Raw genomic sequence first — 12,119 nt, forward strand, 5'->3', positions numbered from 1 at the left:
GTTGGTCATGCGATACCATCGTGAGATGGAATCAACGTTTGGACATGTGATTTTACGCTGATTCCATCTCATGGTTCTATATCATGAGATGTGATTCCATATTCTACAAAAACCATGATATGAAATTATATGGTAATTCCATATCATGATTTGAGATATTTTTAATACAAAAATTGATCAACAAGTTTATATTTTGTTAAAACAACCCTACATTTATATCTACTAACCATTTTTTTCATATGTAAATAAAATTTATTCTCACCGACATAAAACAACCCCACATCATTACTTTTTAAAATTTATTATTCTCATCGACATAAAATTTATTATTCTCACCAACATATAGTCACTTTAACTCACACCAACCGATTGTTAAAGTGATGAAATATTTATGGTCTATGAGCATGAAAATATAGTTGCGGATGATATTGACCAACAAATGACTCAAAGTAACAATGTTGGTTCGTCTTCTCGGTCACATGATCGAGAAATGCAAGTTCAACGTGAGAAAACTGTCTGTATTATGTGGGAGGATTATATTAAAGACTAGTACACTACAATTTATGTTCAATTTTTTTTTAATTAAATTAAAGTTAGATGAAACAATTACTTAAGTGGAGAACAAATAACTTTGTAATAATTTATTATGCGATTTTATAAATTTTTATTTATTTGATAAGATTGAATAAACAATTGGGGTTATTTTAATAGTTTTACAACTTATGAGATTTTTATGTTTATGAGAAAATATACAACACAAAAATTCCATATCGCATGTCCAAACAAAACTTCAATTTCATCTCATGATTCCATATCATGATACCATATCATAATACCAAACGGGCCCTAAAAATATATTATTTTGTGTTCACTCAAAGAATAGCCGCTGTGAATTTTTTCTTGTCATAAAAAAAAGAAGATATCTAAGCTAAAAATGCCATCTATGTTGCATAAGAAGATATTTGTGACTTTTTGGATGAGAATCGAAGTGAACTCATTGTTGCCGTTTTGTTTTAGTAAAGAATCAAATATTTCATGGTCACAAACTGTCTTAGGCAAGGCTATTTGCTTGAAGAAAACTCTTGTAGAGTTTGATACTAGACAAGCTCCCTAGACTAAATTACAAAAATCAAACTTTTGATTAATCACGTGAGTACGCATTCAATCACCAAATGGTTATGAGCTTGTTTATTATGATAAAGCGATAAATTGAAATGAAGTTACATATATTCAATTAATTATGATTACAAGATAAAATTATAGTATAAAATATCAATTATATATTCATTGTTTGGAGTAAATATTAACCGTATAAGTAAGTTTTTTTTTTCTTGTCAGAAGTACACATTATATTAGTCATTTGTCTCATTTTTTACTTTGATAGATTTAGTTGAATAATATTATTTAATAAAATTGTCTAATGACTTTAAACAGGTACTTGTAGAAGTTGAAATAAGGATATAGTAGATTAATAATTGAATATGTTATTGGTGATTAATATTCAAAATTAAATGGTTCTACACTAGTACTAGTATATGGGAAATGGAATCAGATCTTTTCGTTTTTCATTTTATTTCATTTCCCAGTGACGGGACAAGAGGAAGCATTTTGGAAAAGGGTGGACCCGTAACTTTGCTCCCGCTCATACACGCATTGCCGCTCCCCTATTTGCTTTGCCCCCATCGATTACTGCCTTCTCTGACTGATTGTTCCATTTTCTTCAACCTCAATTCTCCCAATTTTTCAAATTCAAGTTGCTGTTTTCTGTATTATTCAATTCAATTTCTTCTAATTAGGGTACATACATACAAACATGGCCTCATCAGCTACCATCAACAAGATCGAAAGAGCTCACCAGATGTACAGGGAAGGTAGATATGCCGAAGCTCTGGGTTTTTATACGGATGCACTTTCTTTGGCTAAAACAAAGTCCCAAAAGATCGCTCTCCACAGCAATCGTGCTGCTTGTTTCCTCAAACTTCACGATTTCAAAAAGGTTACATCTTTATTTATCTTCATCCATAATTACATCAAACATTTGTTGAATTCGAGCTCTGAAACTTGGAACTTGATGCTTTGACCTTTCTCATTTCCAATGGTTCCGAGTTGCTAGCTGATATAGTGTTGTGAAACCATGGCCCTGGTAACAAATGGCTGCTCTTTTAGAAAATAGCTTAAAAATGAAATTCAATCTTTTACTGAATTCATCATGTACTATAAAGTTTCTCTTTTCAGCAATAACATAGTTCAAATGAAGCAAAAAGGGATATCCTTTTTCCTTTTTATAGTAAATGTTGACCCTACTTGCTTGGGCTTTAAGTTCCAAATCAATAAATCAACTTCTCTTTTTCTTTGATTAGTTACACCCATAGATAGCAAATCAGTGAATCATCTTTTTCGGTTTTCTAGGTCCTTGGTTTTCCTTGTTGGTTGGCTCTTTATATCTCGAAATACACGGGATTCGATGAGTAGCTTAAGGTCTTAACTGATGTGCACATCATGAACTGAATATTGTATTGGACTTTAGTAGAGGCGTAGCCAGGATTTTAGCGAAGGGTGTTCAAACTTCGAAGAGGTAAATACTAAAAAATGAAAGAAGAAAAATCATGAATGGGCGCGGAATTTTTAAGTGAAGCTACATAATATTTAGCTAAGTCATAAAAACACTTGTTATGGTACTAACAATCCTATAAATTAAAACTAACTTAAAAATAGAAGAAATAAATTCTTCTAGTGAAAGCATATTCCAAATAATTATTCAATTCTACTCGAAAAGATTTCATATCTTGAATTTTTTTTAAATAATAAACTCATTAGAAACAATACTAAATATCTCTTCATTACATTAGGCACTACGAAATTGCCTAAAAAATGATCAAATTGTATTATAAGTGTTGGGTCCCACATCGGTGAGATGAGAAGAATTTGGACTCTTTATAAGGTCCATTTAACGTGATATAAGAGCTAGGCCCATTCCAATTTGTGGTTTACCGATGTTGGGTCCCCTTATAACTTGTCCACGCTCCAGGTGTCCAATCTAAGTGTGAGGTGGGTGTTGAATCCCACATCAGTGGGATGAGGAGAATTTAGACTCTTTATATGGTCTTGAGAAGTTCTCCCCTCATGAGCTAGCTTTTGAAGTTGAGTTAGATCTCGAATAATGAAATAAAAGAGTATGTTTTGTGCTTAGTTTTGTGATGCCTATAGATAATACTCCATCCGTTTCAAATTATATGATCTATTTTGCTTTCCGAGTGTCAAGTTAATTAATCTTTGAAGCTAAGTTGGATTAAATCAACACTATATTTTAACTATACGAAAATTACTATAAGTTATGATATTTCTCATATCAATATGATAAAAATAAAACATTTTAAAATATTGGTGAAAACTTACATAGTTTGAATCTTGAATAGCGAAAAATATCACATAAACTGACAAAGAGGGAGTAGCTTTTTAATGAAAAATACTTTCCCCTTTTTTTGATACCAATAAAATATTTCTCGTTGTCTTCTTGTTATCCGTTAAGAAGAATAGTTAATATGAGGGTATATTTTCTCAGCACAAGCAGCAAGAGTTAGTGAACGACTCACCTTATTTGTTCTATTTTACTTTTAAAAAGATGTACACAAATAATAGTTGTAGGAATCGAACCCGTGCTTCTTTAGAAAGTCAGACCACCCTTGGCCGCTGAGCTATCACTCTCAGTTGTGTCAAGAGTGTACAAGAGTGAATAATTGTATGTTAAAAACGATATTTCAGCTCTACAAACAATATAATTTTCCTGCAAAAAGTGTTCAGCTGACCACCCTTCCAAGGCTGTAGCTCTGCCAGTGGATGTTAGTAATTTGTTTTCAGTGACCGGGCTGTGTACATAATTGATAACTAGGTAACTGCAAAGTTTTATGTATCCAAGGTTTGCTTGATACCCGAATACAGCCAATTTTTTTTTAATAACTTGTTCATTAATTACTAAAACTAGCATATTGTGTTTCCTATTAGCAAATAGAAATATCCAAGTTAGCTTGAACAATTTCTTTTTATTTTAGGTTTTCCCTTTATCGATAATGTAGTAAGCATATGAGTGAGCGGAAGAAGAAGTGATCACTCAGTCTCAGTTTTAGTAAACCGTTAAACTTGAAGCAGTTGATGATGATGATCCTAACAATGGACAGTACTCCAACAGCGTTGAACGTGTCTCTTGTCAGATATTTATGGCCTTTTTTCTGAGCATATTTTATCATAAAAATGATGCCTGGTTTCTATAGTTTGTGTTGCTGCAGCATACTGTATTTTCCTCTTGTTATTGTTTGAAGAAAGATAAATTAGAGAAAAGAGGGAGGATTTATCTGTTCAGTGCTTTACTGTTGGTTATTATCTCATGTTGCAGGCAGCAGATGAATGTACATTGGTGCTTGAACTTGATCAAAAACACACAGGCGCGCTGATGTTGCGCGCTCAAACCTTAGTCACCCTCAAGGAGTACCATTCAGCACTTTTCGATGTCAACAGGTTAATTGAGTTGAATCCATCATCAGAAGTGTATCAAAACCTCCATGCCCGTCTGAAGACACAATTGGTAGTCATTCTGCCTTTCTCTTGGGTTTTCTTTTTATGTTTGAATACTTTTTTCACCAACTCCTCTCTACCCTTTGCGGCTCTGTCTATGGCTTAACTATAATGGGTATGTGTTTCTTTCTACTTACATTATGGTGCTGCTTGATGGAGTAAAGTTTTCATGTATATTTTTTTCAAAAATCTATTTGTATGCTACCATTAACTTAATCAAAATGTCATAGTTAAAGCATTTGTCATATCTTTGCTAATTCTTAGGGGAAATCAACATCAACCAAATTAGGACGGACTTTTGGCATAAATTGGTCAAGCAAATGAATTGACTCTCATTACATTCTGATTTTGTTTCCTCCTTTGTAATTGAGTCACCATATAGTCGAATTTATGTGCTCATATAGAGTAGTGGTTTCATGATACTTCATTTCTGGGCTAAAAGTGTTCAAAGTAAACGAGATTATTTTCCTCGTCTATCTGACCCTTTTCATAGATGGTAATTTAGAGATGTTTCTTCTTTTGTTCAAGGAAAGTCACTTGCTCCAATACCTGAAGATGAAGCAGAGCTTGAAGAAGATGATGATGAAGATGATGACTTAAAGGTAGATTGGGAAGAACAATGTACAAGTAGAGAAACCAATGAAGTTGATGTAGGAGAAGACAAAAGAGATGTTGTGGAAGTAACCACAATAAAAGCCGAGTCTGGAAGTGTCAAACAGACAACTGAAGTCAGTGATGTTCCAAAAATGGAATCGTCTGAACAACAGTCGTCTAGCTGGGAAGCAATCCCACAGCCAAAAGGACATTCACGGCTTGACTATTCTAGATGGGATAGGGTTGAAGATGAGTCTAGTGAAGATGACGATGATGATGATGATGACGATGATTCTCAACCTCAGTATAGATTCCGTGTCAAAACTATTGGTGTGCGAGCTGTTAAGTAAGACGAAGAAAGTATTTAATGCAAATTGGGCCATACAATTCTTTGTTGTTTCATATGAAGAGAGCTGAAAGTCTATTGGGCTTCGAAATGATGCTAACTTTGTTTCATTCACAGCATCACGTGGAAGCTCTGGCTCATGTTGATAGTTCCTTGTACTTGTGAGCATAGAAACCTTATACTTGTGAGCATATAAACAATGTACATTTTATATGAAGTGAGAGAGCAACAAAAACCGGGATATCATCTGCCAGAGTGAGATGGTTCTGGCAGTGTTACTATGACTCTAGTGCTGTTTTGATTGTTTTCCATTCCGGAAAACTGGTGTCCAGGCTGCTGGCTGTACAATTCTCTTTGGTGGCACATTGTAGATTTACGTCTTTGGATGCATGATTCTGTTGAATGAATGACTTGTGAGACCACCAACAGTGTGTTTCTCCGTTAAATCAATGTGAAGAGGAACATACCTTTCTTCTTCTTTTGGGGTTGTGTTGTATCTTTTTACATTAGCAAAGCATATTTTGTATTGATAAAGAATCATAATCCCCTCAAATTAAATTAAGTACTAATAATATCTGCAGTCACCTTTGCCCCTCCTCTTCTTTTTTTGGGATAAAGTTCAAAGTACGTTAATAAAACTAATTGTAGCATTTGAAATTAAGGTTTGATTGCAACTTTACCCTTATTTATCTATTTAGAGATAAAGTTCAAGTACACAAACTTATTGTTTAGACAAAGTTAAAATCAGAATTTAAAGTTAATAATGTCGAACCTAAATTCACAAGTACACATAGCAGAAATAGTTTTTTTTTCTTTTTTACGACAAATATAAGGTCTAAGCTAACTGAATTCATCACCTAGTATAGTAGCAGTAGGCCGCCCTTTGTTACTAAATTTAGCCAAAAGTCAGTATATGTATTTGTTTTCTAGTGTAATGGAAAGACATGGACCGGGGGCCCAAACAGAAAAAGACCCCAAACCTTTGGAGGGAAACCCAATTAAAATTCAAACCCACCGCAGATAGATCCTTTTTGGAAACAAAAACAAAAAACAAAAAGCATCGTCGTCGTGCCTAGCTCACACACATTCCTCCATTTCCAAACCCCGTTTCTCTCAATTTTCAGAAATTAGGGTTTGGAAATTCTGGAGATGTCGGAGAACAGCATCATCGAAAGCAGACGGAATGCCGGCCCGGATTTTCACCTTTCCGATGAAATGCTTTCTGTTATTCCGACGGACCCATATGACCAATTGGACCTTGCCCGGAAGATCACCTCCATGGCAATCGCTTCTCGCGTTACAAGCCTGGAGTCTGAGATGGACAGGCTCCGACAGAAGCTTAACGGAAAGGATCGCGTCATCCTCGACCTCGAGGATAAGGTCTCTCAGCTTGAACAGGCCTGTCACCAGGCCGAATTGCGATTGAACATCACTCTCCAAGATAATGTATTTCTGCAAAAATCACTTCTTTTGCTTTTGCTTTTGCTTTTCATTTCCATTTAAAGGGAATTAATCTTTTTTTTTTTTTTTAACAAAAGAATAAATTAATCTTTTTTTTTTGGGAATTAAAAGATGAAACTGTCGAAGGAGAGAGATAATCTGGCTTTTACTGCAAAGAAGCTTGGTCGCGACTTAGCAAAGGTTAATACTTTTCTTCAATTATTATTATTTTTTTGACTTCTCATGGTCAATTATTGGAATACTCTCTCATGAATCATGGTTTTTATTTATCTGTTTATGCTCTAGCCTTTCTAAGCTTATTCTGGTATATTTTTTTGAAAAACTTTTGAGGGTTACTTTCAATTGCTGATTTAAATGATCAATTCACCAGCAAGGCTAGTGAAACAGATGTTCTTTTTCTTGTAATATTAAAGTAACTCTTACTAGGCTAAGTCTCTGGAAACTAGTTGTAGTATTGCTTAAGCTGACCATCATAAAAAATCTTGAAGGGAAAAAAACACCATTTTTAACATCTGTGGATATGTCTGGGATTGCAATGAAACAGAACGTTTGCTACTTGCTTAGTTGATTTGGAAAAATCATGCAAAACTATATGCTTGACTACATGTCTCCCTTCCACACATTTGGTCTAACATGTTCTTGGTGTCAATTTATAAACCTGAGATAATTTTTGGGGAGGAGGGGGAGGGGAGGCATCCATGCTTCATTTTGTTCTTGGGATGCAAATGAAGAACTTCAGCAATTGAATTAATTTGCTCTTGTGTTATATGGAATACAAGCAAGTAAACTGCTTGCTAATAAGTTCATTTAAATGTTTGAAGTAGAGCTCATTTCATGATGATTTACTTTTCCTGGATGGCTGATGACAATGTAAAAAATAAGCACACAGTTTGTGAGTTTACCGTTAGTGACATTTATAATACACATGGAAGGGAAGGATCCTTTCCCTTTATTTCAGCTAAAATTGTTATTATACTTGTTAAATACTGCCAGTGAATGTGAATGTGTTAAAAAATTTAAAAGCAGAGACTTATGTTTTCTGCTTTATATGCTTTCGGTTCCTTCACAGTGCTTTTTTCCTGGTATTGGACAGTATTCTTGTCATCCCTCTAAGGAAAGAATATTGGAAGCGGAAATTTCATAGGCTAATTCATCAGCTATTTTCATTTCTACTGCATGAACTTACTTCCTTTTTTGTTTAAACAGTTGGAGACCTTTAAAAGGCAATTGGTGCAGTCTTTGAGTGATGATGACTCATCTGTAAGTTTCATAATATTCATTTTTTGGCATTTCTTTTGAGAGCATTATTAGAAGGTCACCAGCATTTGCAAAAAGAAAATTTGGGTATAATCTGTAATATTCTAAACAAGAATGAACGTGATTTCCATTTGACTTGTAGGACAGTACAAAAACTTGAGGCTCAATCTCTTCTTTTTAAAAGTTTTGTTTCCCTACAAGAATTTTCTTCTTTTCTTTTATCGACTGTGATGATCTTTTCTTTTTTCACCATGGCAGCCAGCTGAAACTGTTGATATTGGCATTTATGATCAATCTGTTCATAAGTCATATCCTTTAAAAGGTAATTTCACCATTGACATTTTAAGTCCTTTGAATTTTGTTTGCTTTTCATGTTCCAGATATCATGTAACTTTAGCTGTTTCAAGCTATGGAGACCTCATGTTCTGAGTTTGATTTTGATAATTCTATTTTGCAGAGGAGGTGAATAGCTACACAGTGCATCATTCTTTCAGTGGTTCTGTAGACGGAAGAGGAAGTAATGGTGACGGTTTTGACTTTACATGTTCTTACATGATAATATTAGAATGTTGTGAAAGCTGTGTAATTATTATATCTTTTTTCTTGGATCCAGCTTCAAAGCACGCTTTGCAAAGGTTTTCCAGCCCTTACATAACACCACTGCTTACTCCAAGTGACACACCAAAAATAACTTCTGCTAGTGTATCCCCCAGACGATGTTCTGCTGCAGTATCTCCTCGGAGGACATCTGGCAGCACCTCTCCAACAATTCCTCAATTTCAACGCCGAGTTTCAATGTCTTCATTCTATCCTTCGAGTCAACAGTCGAGTCAACAGTCCTCAGCAGCTAACTCTCCTCCAAGGGCACGGCCGAAACCAGGTTTCCAAGAGCTATCTTTTTTCTTTCCAATGTCCTTGTATAAGCTTGTACAAATGTTACTGCTGTAGATCTGCACTTCTGTCATTACACACATAGAGAGTCATTCTTTATATGAGATGCATACTCGTGTTGACTCCAATATTTACACTATATACACGATTTTGCTCAAGTGTAAGATTGATTCTATACGTGTGTAACAAACATTCGACTACCTTTTCTAGCTGATATTGTTTCCATTTGGACAAATTGTTGTATTACTAATTAGTTCATGTATGTGAATTTTAAGCTCAAACTCCTCGAGCTGATGGGAAGGAGTTCTTCCGTCAAGCCAGGTATCTAATTTTTTGACTTTTGTTCTTTTTAATTTTTTCGAGCAAACGATCTTTCTCCTGATGATCAGCATGTGTTGATTCAGGAGTCGTCTGTCTTATGAGCAGTTCAGTGCGTTTCTAGCAAACATAAAGGAACTAAATGCTCAAAAGCAATCTCGTGAGGTGATGAATATAATCTTAGTTATTAGACTGTCCTATGATTACCTTGTATTTGCTTAGTTCAATATCTAAATGCTTTTCTGCCTTTTCTTTTTGCACATCGTATTATTTTAGGAAACTTTGAAAAAAGCAGAAGAGATTTTTGGAATGGATAACAAGGATCTCTATCTATCATTCCAAGGGATGCTTAACCGCGGTGTTCGTTGACAGTACAAAAAGTCATCTTGGGTGTATATTCCCATCTTATGGTAGCTTAAACATTTAACATAAGTCTTGCTTAGTGATCTAAAGTTGGCCAATTGACTTGTGAAACTCTTGAGCTATGTTCCAACTTGAGGTGCAGTATCGCTAAACATCAGCTCAGAAATCTTTTGAGGTGCAACCTTATAGAAATTCAAACAATTGAGATTGGTACTGATTGTGCTATTGCTAGCTGATGAGTCGATGATCTCATGTTTAAATTCTCATTAAATCATGGATGCATGCTGTAAATTATTCCTTTCTTTTTTTCTCTCATTTCAGTTTTGCATTTTCAATTTTACCGTCACGTGTGGCACATCTGAGAGGAGCGGGTGGTGCCAGCAGATGGCAGTTGAATCAACTCGTGAGTTGAATTTCCTTCTGTTGCTGCTCTCGCTCTTTCATTTGCACGCGTATGGTATGGGTATGTATATCTTCTTCTGCTTCACTTGAAATTTTCTTCTGTGGAGAAATGAGTATCTGCAGTATTGGCACTAGTTGTGTTATCATGCGGACATTAATATGTAAATTGAAGGGTATACGATTGATACTTAGCATCCATAACTAGCAAACCAAAACTCTGATGCTGTAGTTGTATCTACTGTAAGAATCTAATACAACACACTATCAGTTTCATTTGAATTGCAGGATCTCTGTTCATATCCGAACTTGTATCGTTGATTGGTACTTATCAATATTTTCTCCTCACTATACATAGTAAACACAAAATATTAAAGTTAAAAATAATTCAATGCCAAGGTCAAGAGGTAGTGAGATGAAAAAGTCAGCATAGTTTGCATGTGGGCTGGAAAAGCAATTGATCCTACTTTTTGACAAGAGGATAATCATGCCTTGATAATAGCGTGCAAAGAATTGGAACATGTAGATTCTCAATATATATTTGTTGAACAAGAATACTGCTGTATGATTTTTGTTGATCGCCTTTACGAAAAGAAAGGTGGTATCTTTTTATGATCGATGTTAAATCAATGGATAACCCAATAGCTGCAGCGATCTTATAAAGACTAGAAGCTCTTTTTCCTTTTTCTTGTTCAAAGAATAAAAACATATCAATAAGCAAGTGATAGGATGCATTAATTTGAGTCCGAATTCTATAATGGAGCTAAAGCTTTACTTGGAGAAATAAAAGGAATCTGAGATTAAAGAGCTCATTTTCTTTGATCTGAGATCATATGCTTAATGTAGGATTAGAACCAAGGAGGAACAAAAACTAGTCAAATCAAATCCTTTGTGGGTATCTGCTAGTTCTGTTGAGCTAAGATTGAATGAATTTACTGAGGCAATTTGGAGCATAAGTGGTACCATTTTTCAACTTGTTCTTTCTTCATAGTCTTATTTTTTTCTTGTATAGGATATATAGTTAGTCCTTAAATCGTAGCACTAGCACCTGATACTTGGCCCTTTTTCACTTTAACTGCATGCTTTTTGCGGAAAATAGGCTGCTAAAAGAGAGAAAACATATTTCCTCTCTTGTGTTTTTCTCTTTTGTTATTTCTTTTTGGTATTGCATTGGGAACAGATTCTTTATATCCATTTTGATTCCTTTCTAAGATTGCAACACATGTTATTGTTTCCTCCCTTTAACTATTTGCCTACATTATATCATGGCAACTGTTTTCCTTCAATTAATAATTATCCAGATCTAATAGCACATACAGATGACTACATATCATATGATTCAAATGATTATGATCTATAATAAAGTCTTAATATATTAATTAATTAGTTTAAGGATTTTGACATTTCACTTGTTCGCCAAAATTGTTGCCTCATTTCATTAACCAGGATCAACAACCACATTCCTGTCAATCAGCCACCATTACCACAACAACCATCATTATATATGGTCAACCACCACCATTCATTAGCTACATATATTGTTGTCATTATATTAAGATCTCAGTATTTATATTTCAATATGATACCTTGGTATATTCAGGCATGTATTTAGATTTAAACATATAATATTCAGATGTGTATTAAAATCCATCTTCCTCTCATTAACATTTAGAGTAGTAAGTAAAATGATAGTTACTGGTAACCAAAGAGAGGAGGCATATATATATAAAATAAAAAAGAAGTTTGATGCAGCATGATAGGAGGTATATATTGTACGTTGATAAATCTTGATCTAGACCCATGTGTTAGATTCTAAGTCTATAGAGTAGGCACAAAATTATTAGTGCTAAACTTTTCAACAGCATCAGAATAGTAACAACATGACCCCCGCCCCTCCCCTCCCCTCCCCTCCCCTCTCTTT

The 12,119-nt window shown here is 34.6% G+C and overlaps 2 protein-coding genes across 3 annotated transcripts; both read left to right on the forward strand.

Annotated features, from left to right (window-relative positions):
- The first annotated feature begins 1,570 nt into the window (after nucleotides 1–1,570).
- LOC125877810 (uncharacterized) lies at nucleotides 1,571–6,023 on the forward strand. Its single transcript, XM_049559078.1, has 3 exons — nucleotides 1,571–1,996; nucleotides 4,391–4,579; nucleotides 5,103–6,023. The coding sequence occupies exons 1-3, from the start codon at nucleotides 1,814–1,816 to the stop codon at nucleotides 5,511–5,513; spliced, it is 783 nt and encodes a 260-aa protein (XP_049415035.1). The 5' UTR covers nucleotides 1,571–1,813; the 3' UTR covers nucleotides 5,514–6,023.
- A 516-nt stretch (nucleotides 6,024–6,539) lies between these two features.
- LOC125876934 (uncharacterized protein At4g15545-like) lies at nucleotides 6,540–10,476 on the forward strand. Of its 2 annotated transcripts, none has more exons than XM_049558226.1 (9): nucleotides 6,540–6,955; nucleotides 7,082–7,150; nucleotides 8,177–8,230; nucleotides 8,486–8,549; nucleotides 8,685–8,750; nucleotides 8,841–9,107; nucleotides 9,394–9,439; nucleotides 9,523–9,601; nucleotides 9,713–10,476. In XM_049558226.1, exons 1-9 carry the CDS (start codon nucleotides 6,659–6,661, stop codon nucleotides 9,803–9,805), a joined length of 1,035 nt encoding a protein of 344 aa, XP_049414183.1. In that variant the 5' UTR covers nucleotides 6,540–6,658; the 3' UTR covers nucleotides 9,806–10,476. The 2 variants fall into 2 exon arrangements, with proteins under 2 accessions (XP_049414183.1, XP_049414182.1); XM_049558225.1 differs by having other exon boundaries at nucleotides 6,543–6,955; nucleotides 8,685–8,756.
- Nucleotides 10,477–12,119: the final 1,643 nt, after the last annotated feature.

The sequence above is a fragment of the Solanum stenotomum genome, chromosome 9, assembly GCF_019186545.1.
Source record: "Solanum stenotomum isolate F172 chromosome 9, ASM1918654v1, whole genome shotgun sequence".
In the NCBI taxonomy this organism is placed as follows: Eukaryota; Viridiplantae; Streptophyta; class Magnoliopsida; order Solanales; family Solanaceae; genus Solanum; species Solanum stenotomum.

Bases quoted from the DNA above. Each gene is read 5' to 3' on its own strand.
- LOC125876934 (XM_049558225.1), top strand. From the start codon at position 6,659: ATGTCGGAGAACAGCATCATCGAAAGCAGACGGAATGCCGGCCCGGAT. The intron at 8,231-8,485 runs GTAAGTTTCATA...TCACCATGGCAG, and splicing joins TGAGTGATGATGACTCATCT to CCAGCTGAAACTGTTGATAT. The intron at 8,757-8,840 runs GTTTTGACTTTA...TCTTGGATCCAG, and splicing joins AAGAGGAAGTAATGGTGACG to CTTCAAAGCACGCTTTGCAA.
- LOC125877810 (XM_049559078.1), top strand. From the start codon at position 1,814: ATGGCCTCATCAGCTACCATCAACAAGATCGAAAGAGCTCACCAGATG. The intron at 1,997-4,390 runs GTTACATCTTTA...CTCATGTTGCAG, and splicing joins AACTTCACGATTTCAAAAAG to GCAGCAGATGAATGTACATT. The intron at 4,580-5,102 runs GTAGTCATTCTG...GTTCAAGGAAAG, and splicing joins CCCGTCTGAAGACACAATTG to TCACTTGCTCCAATACCTGA.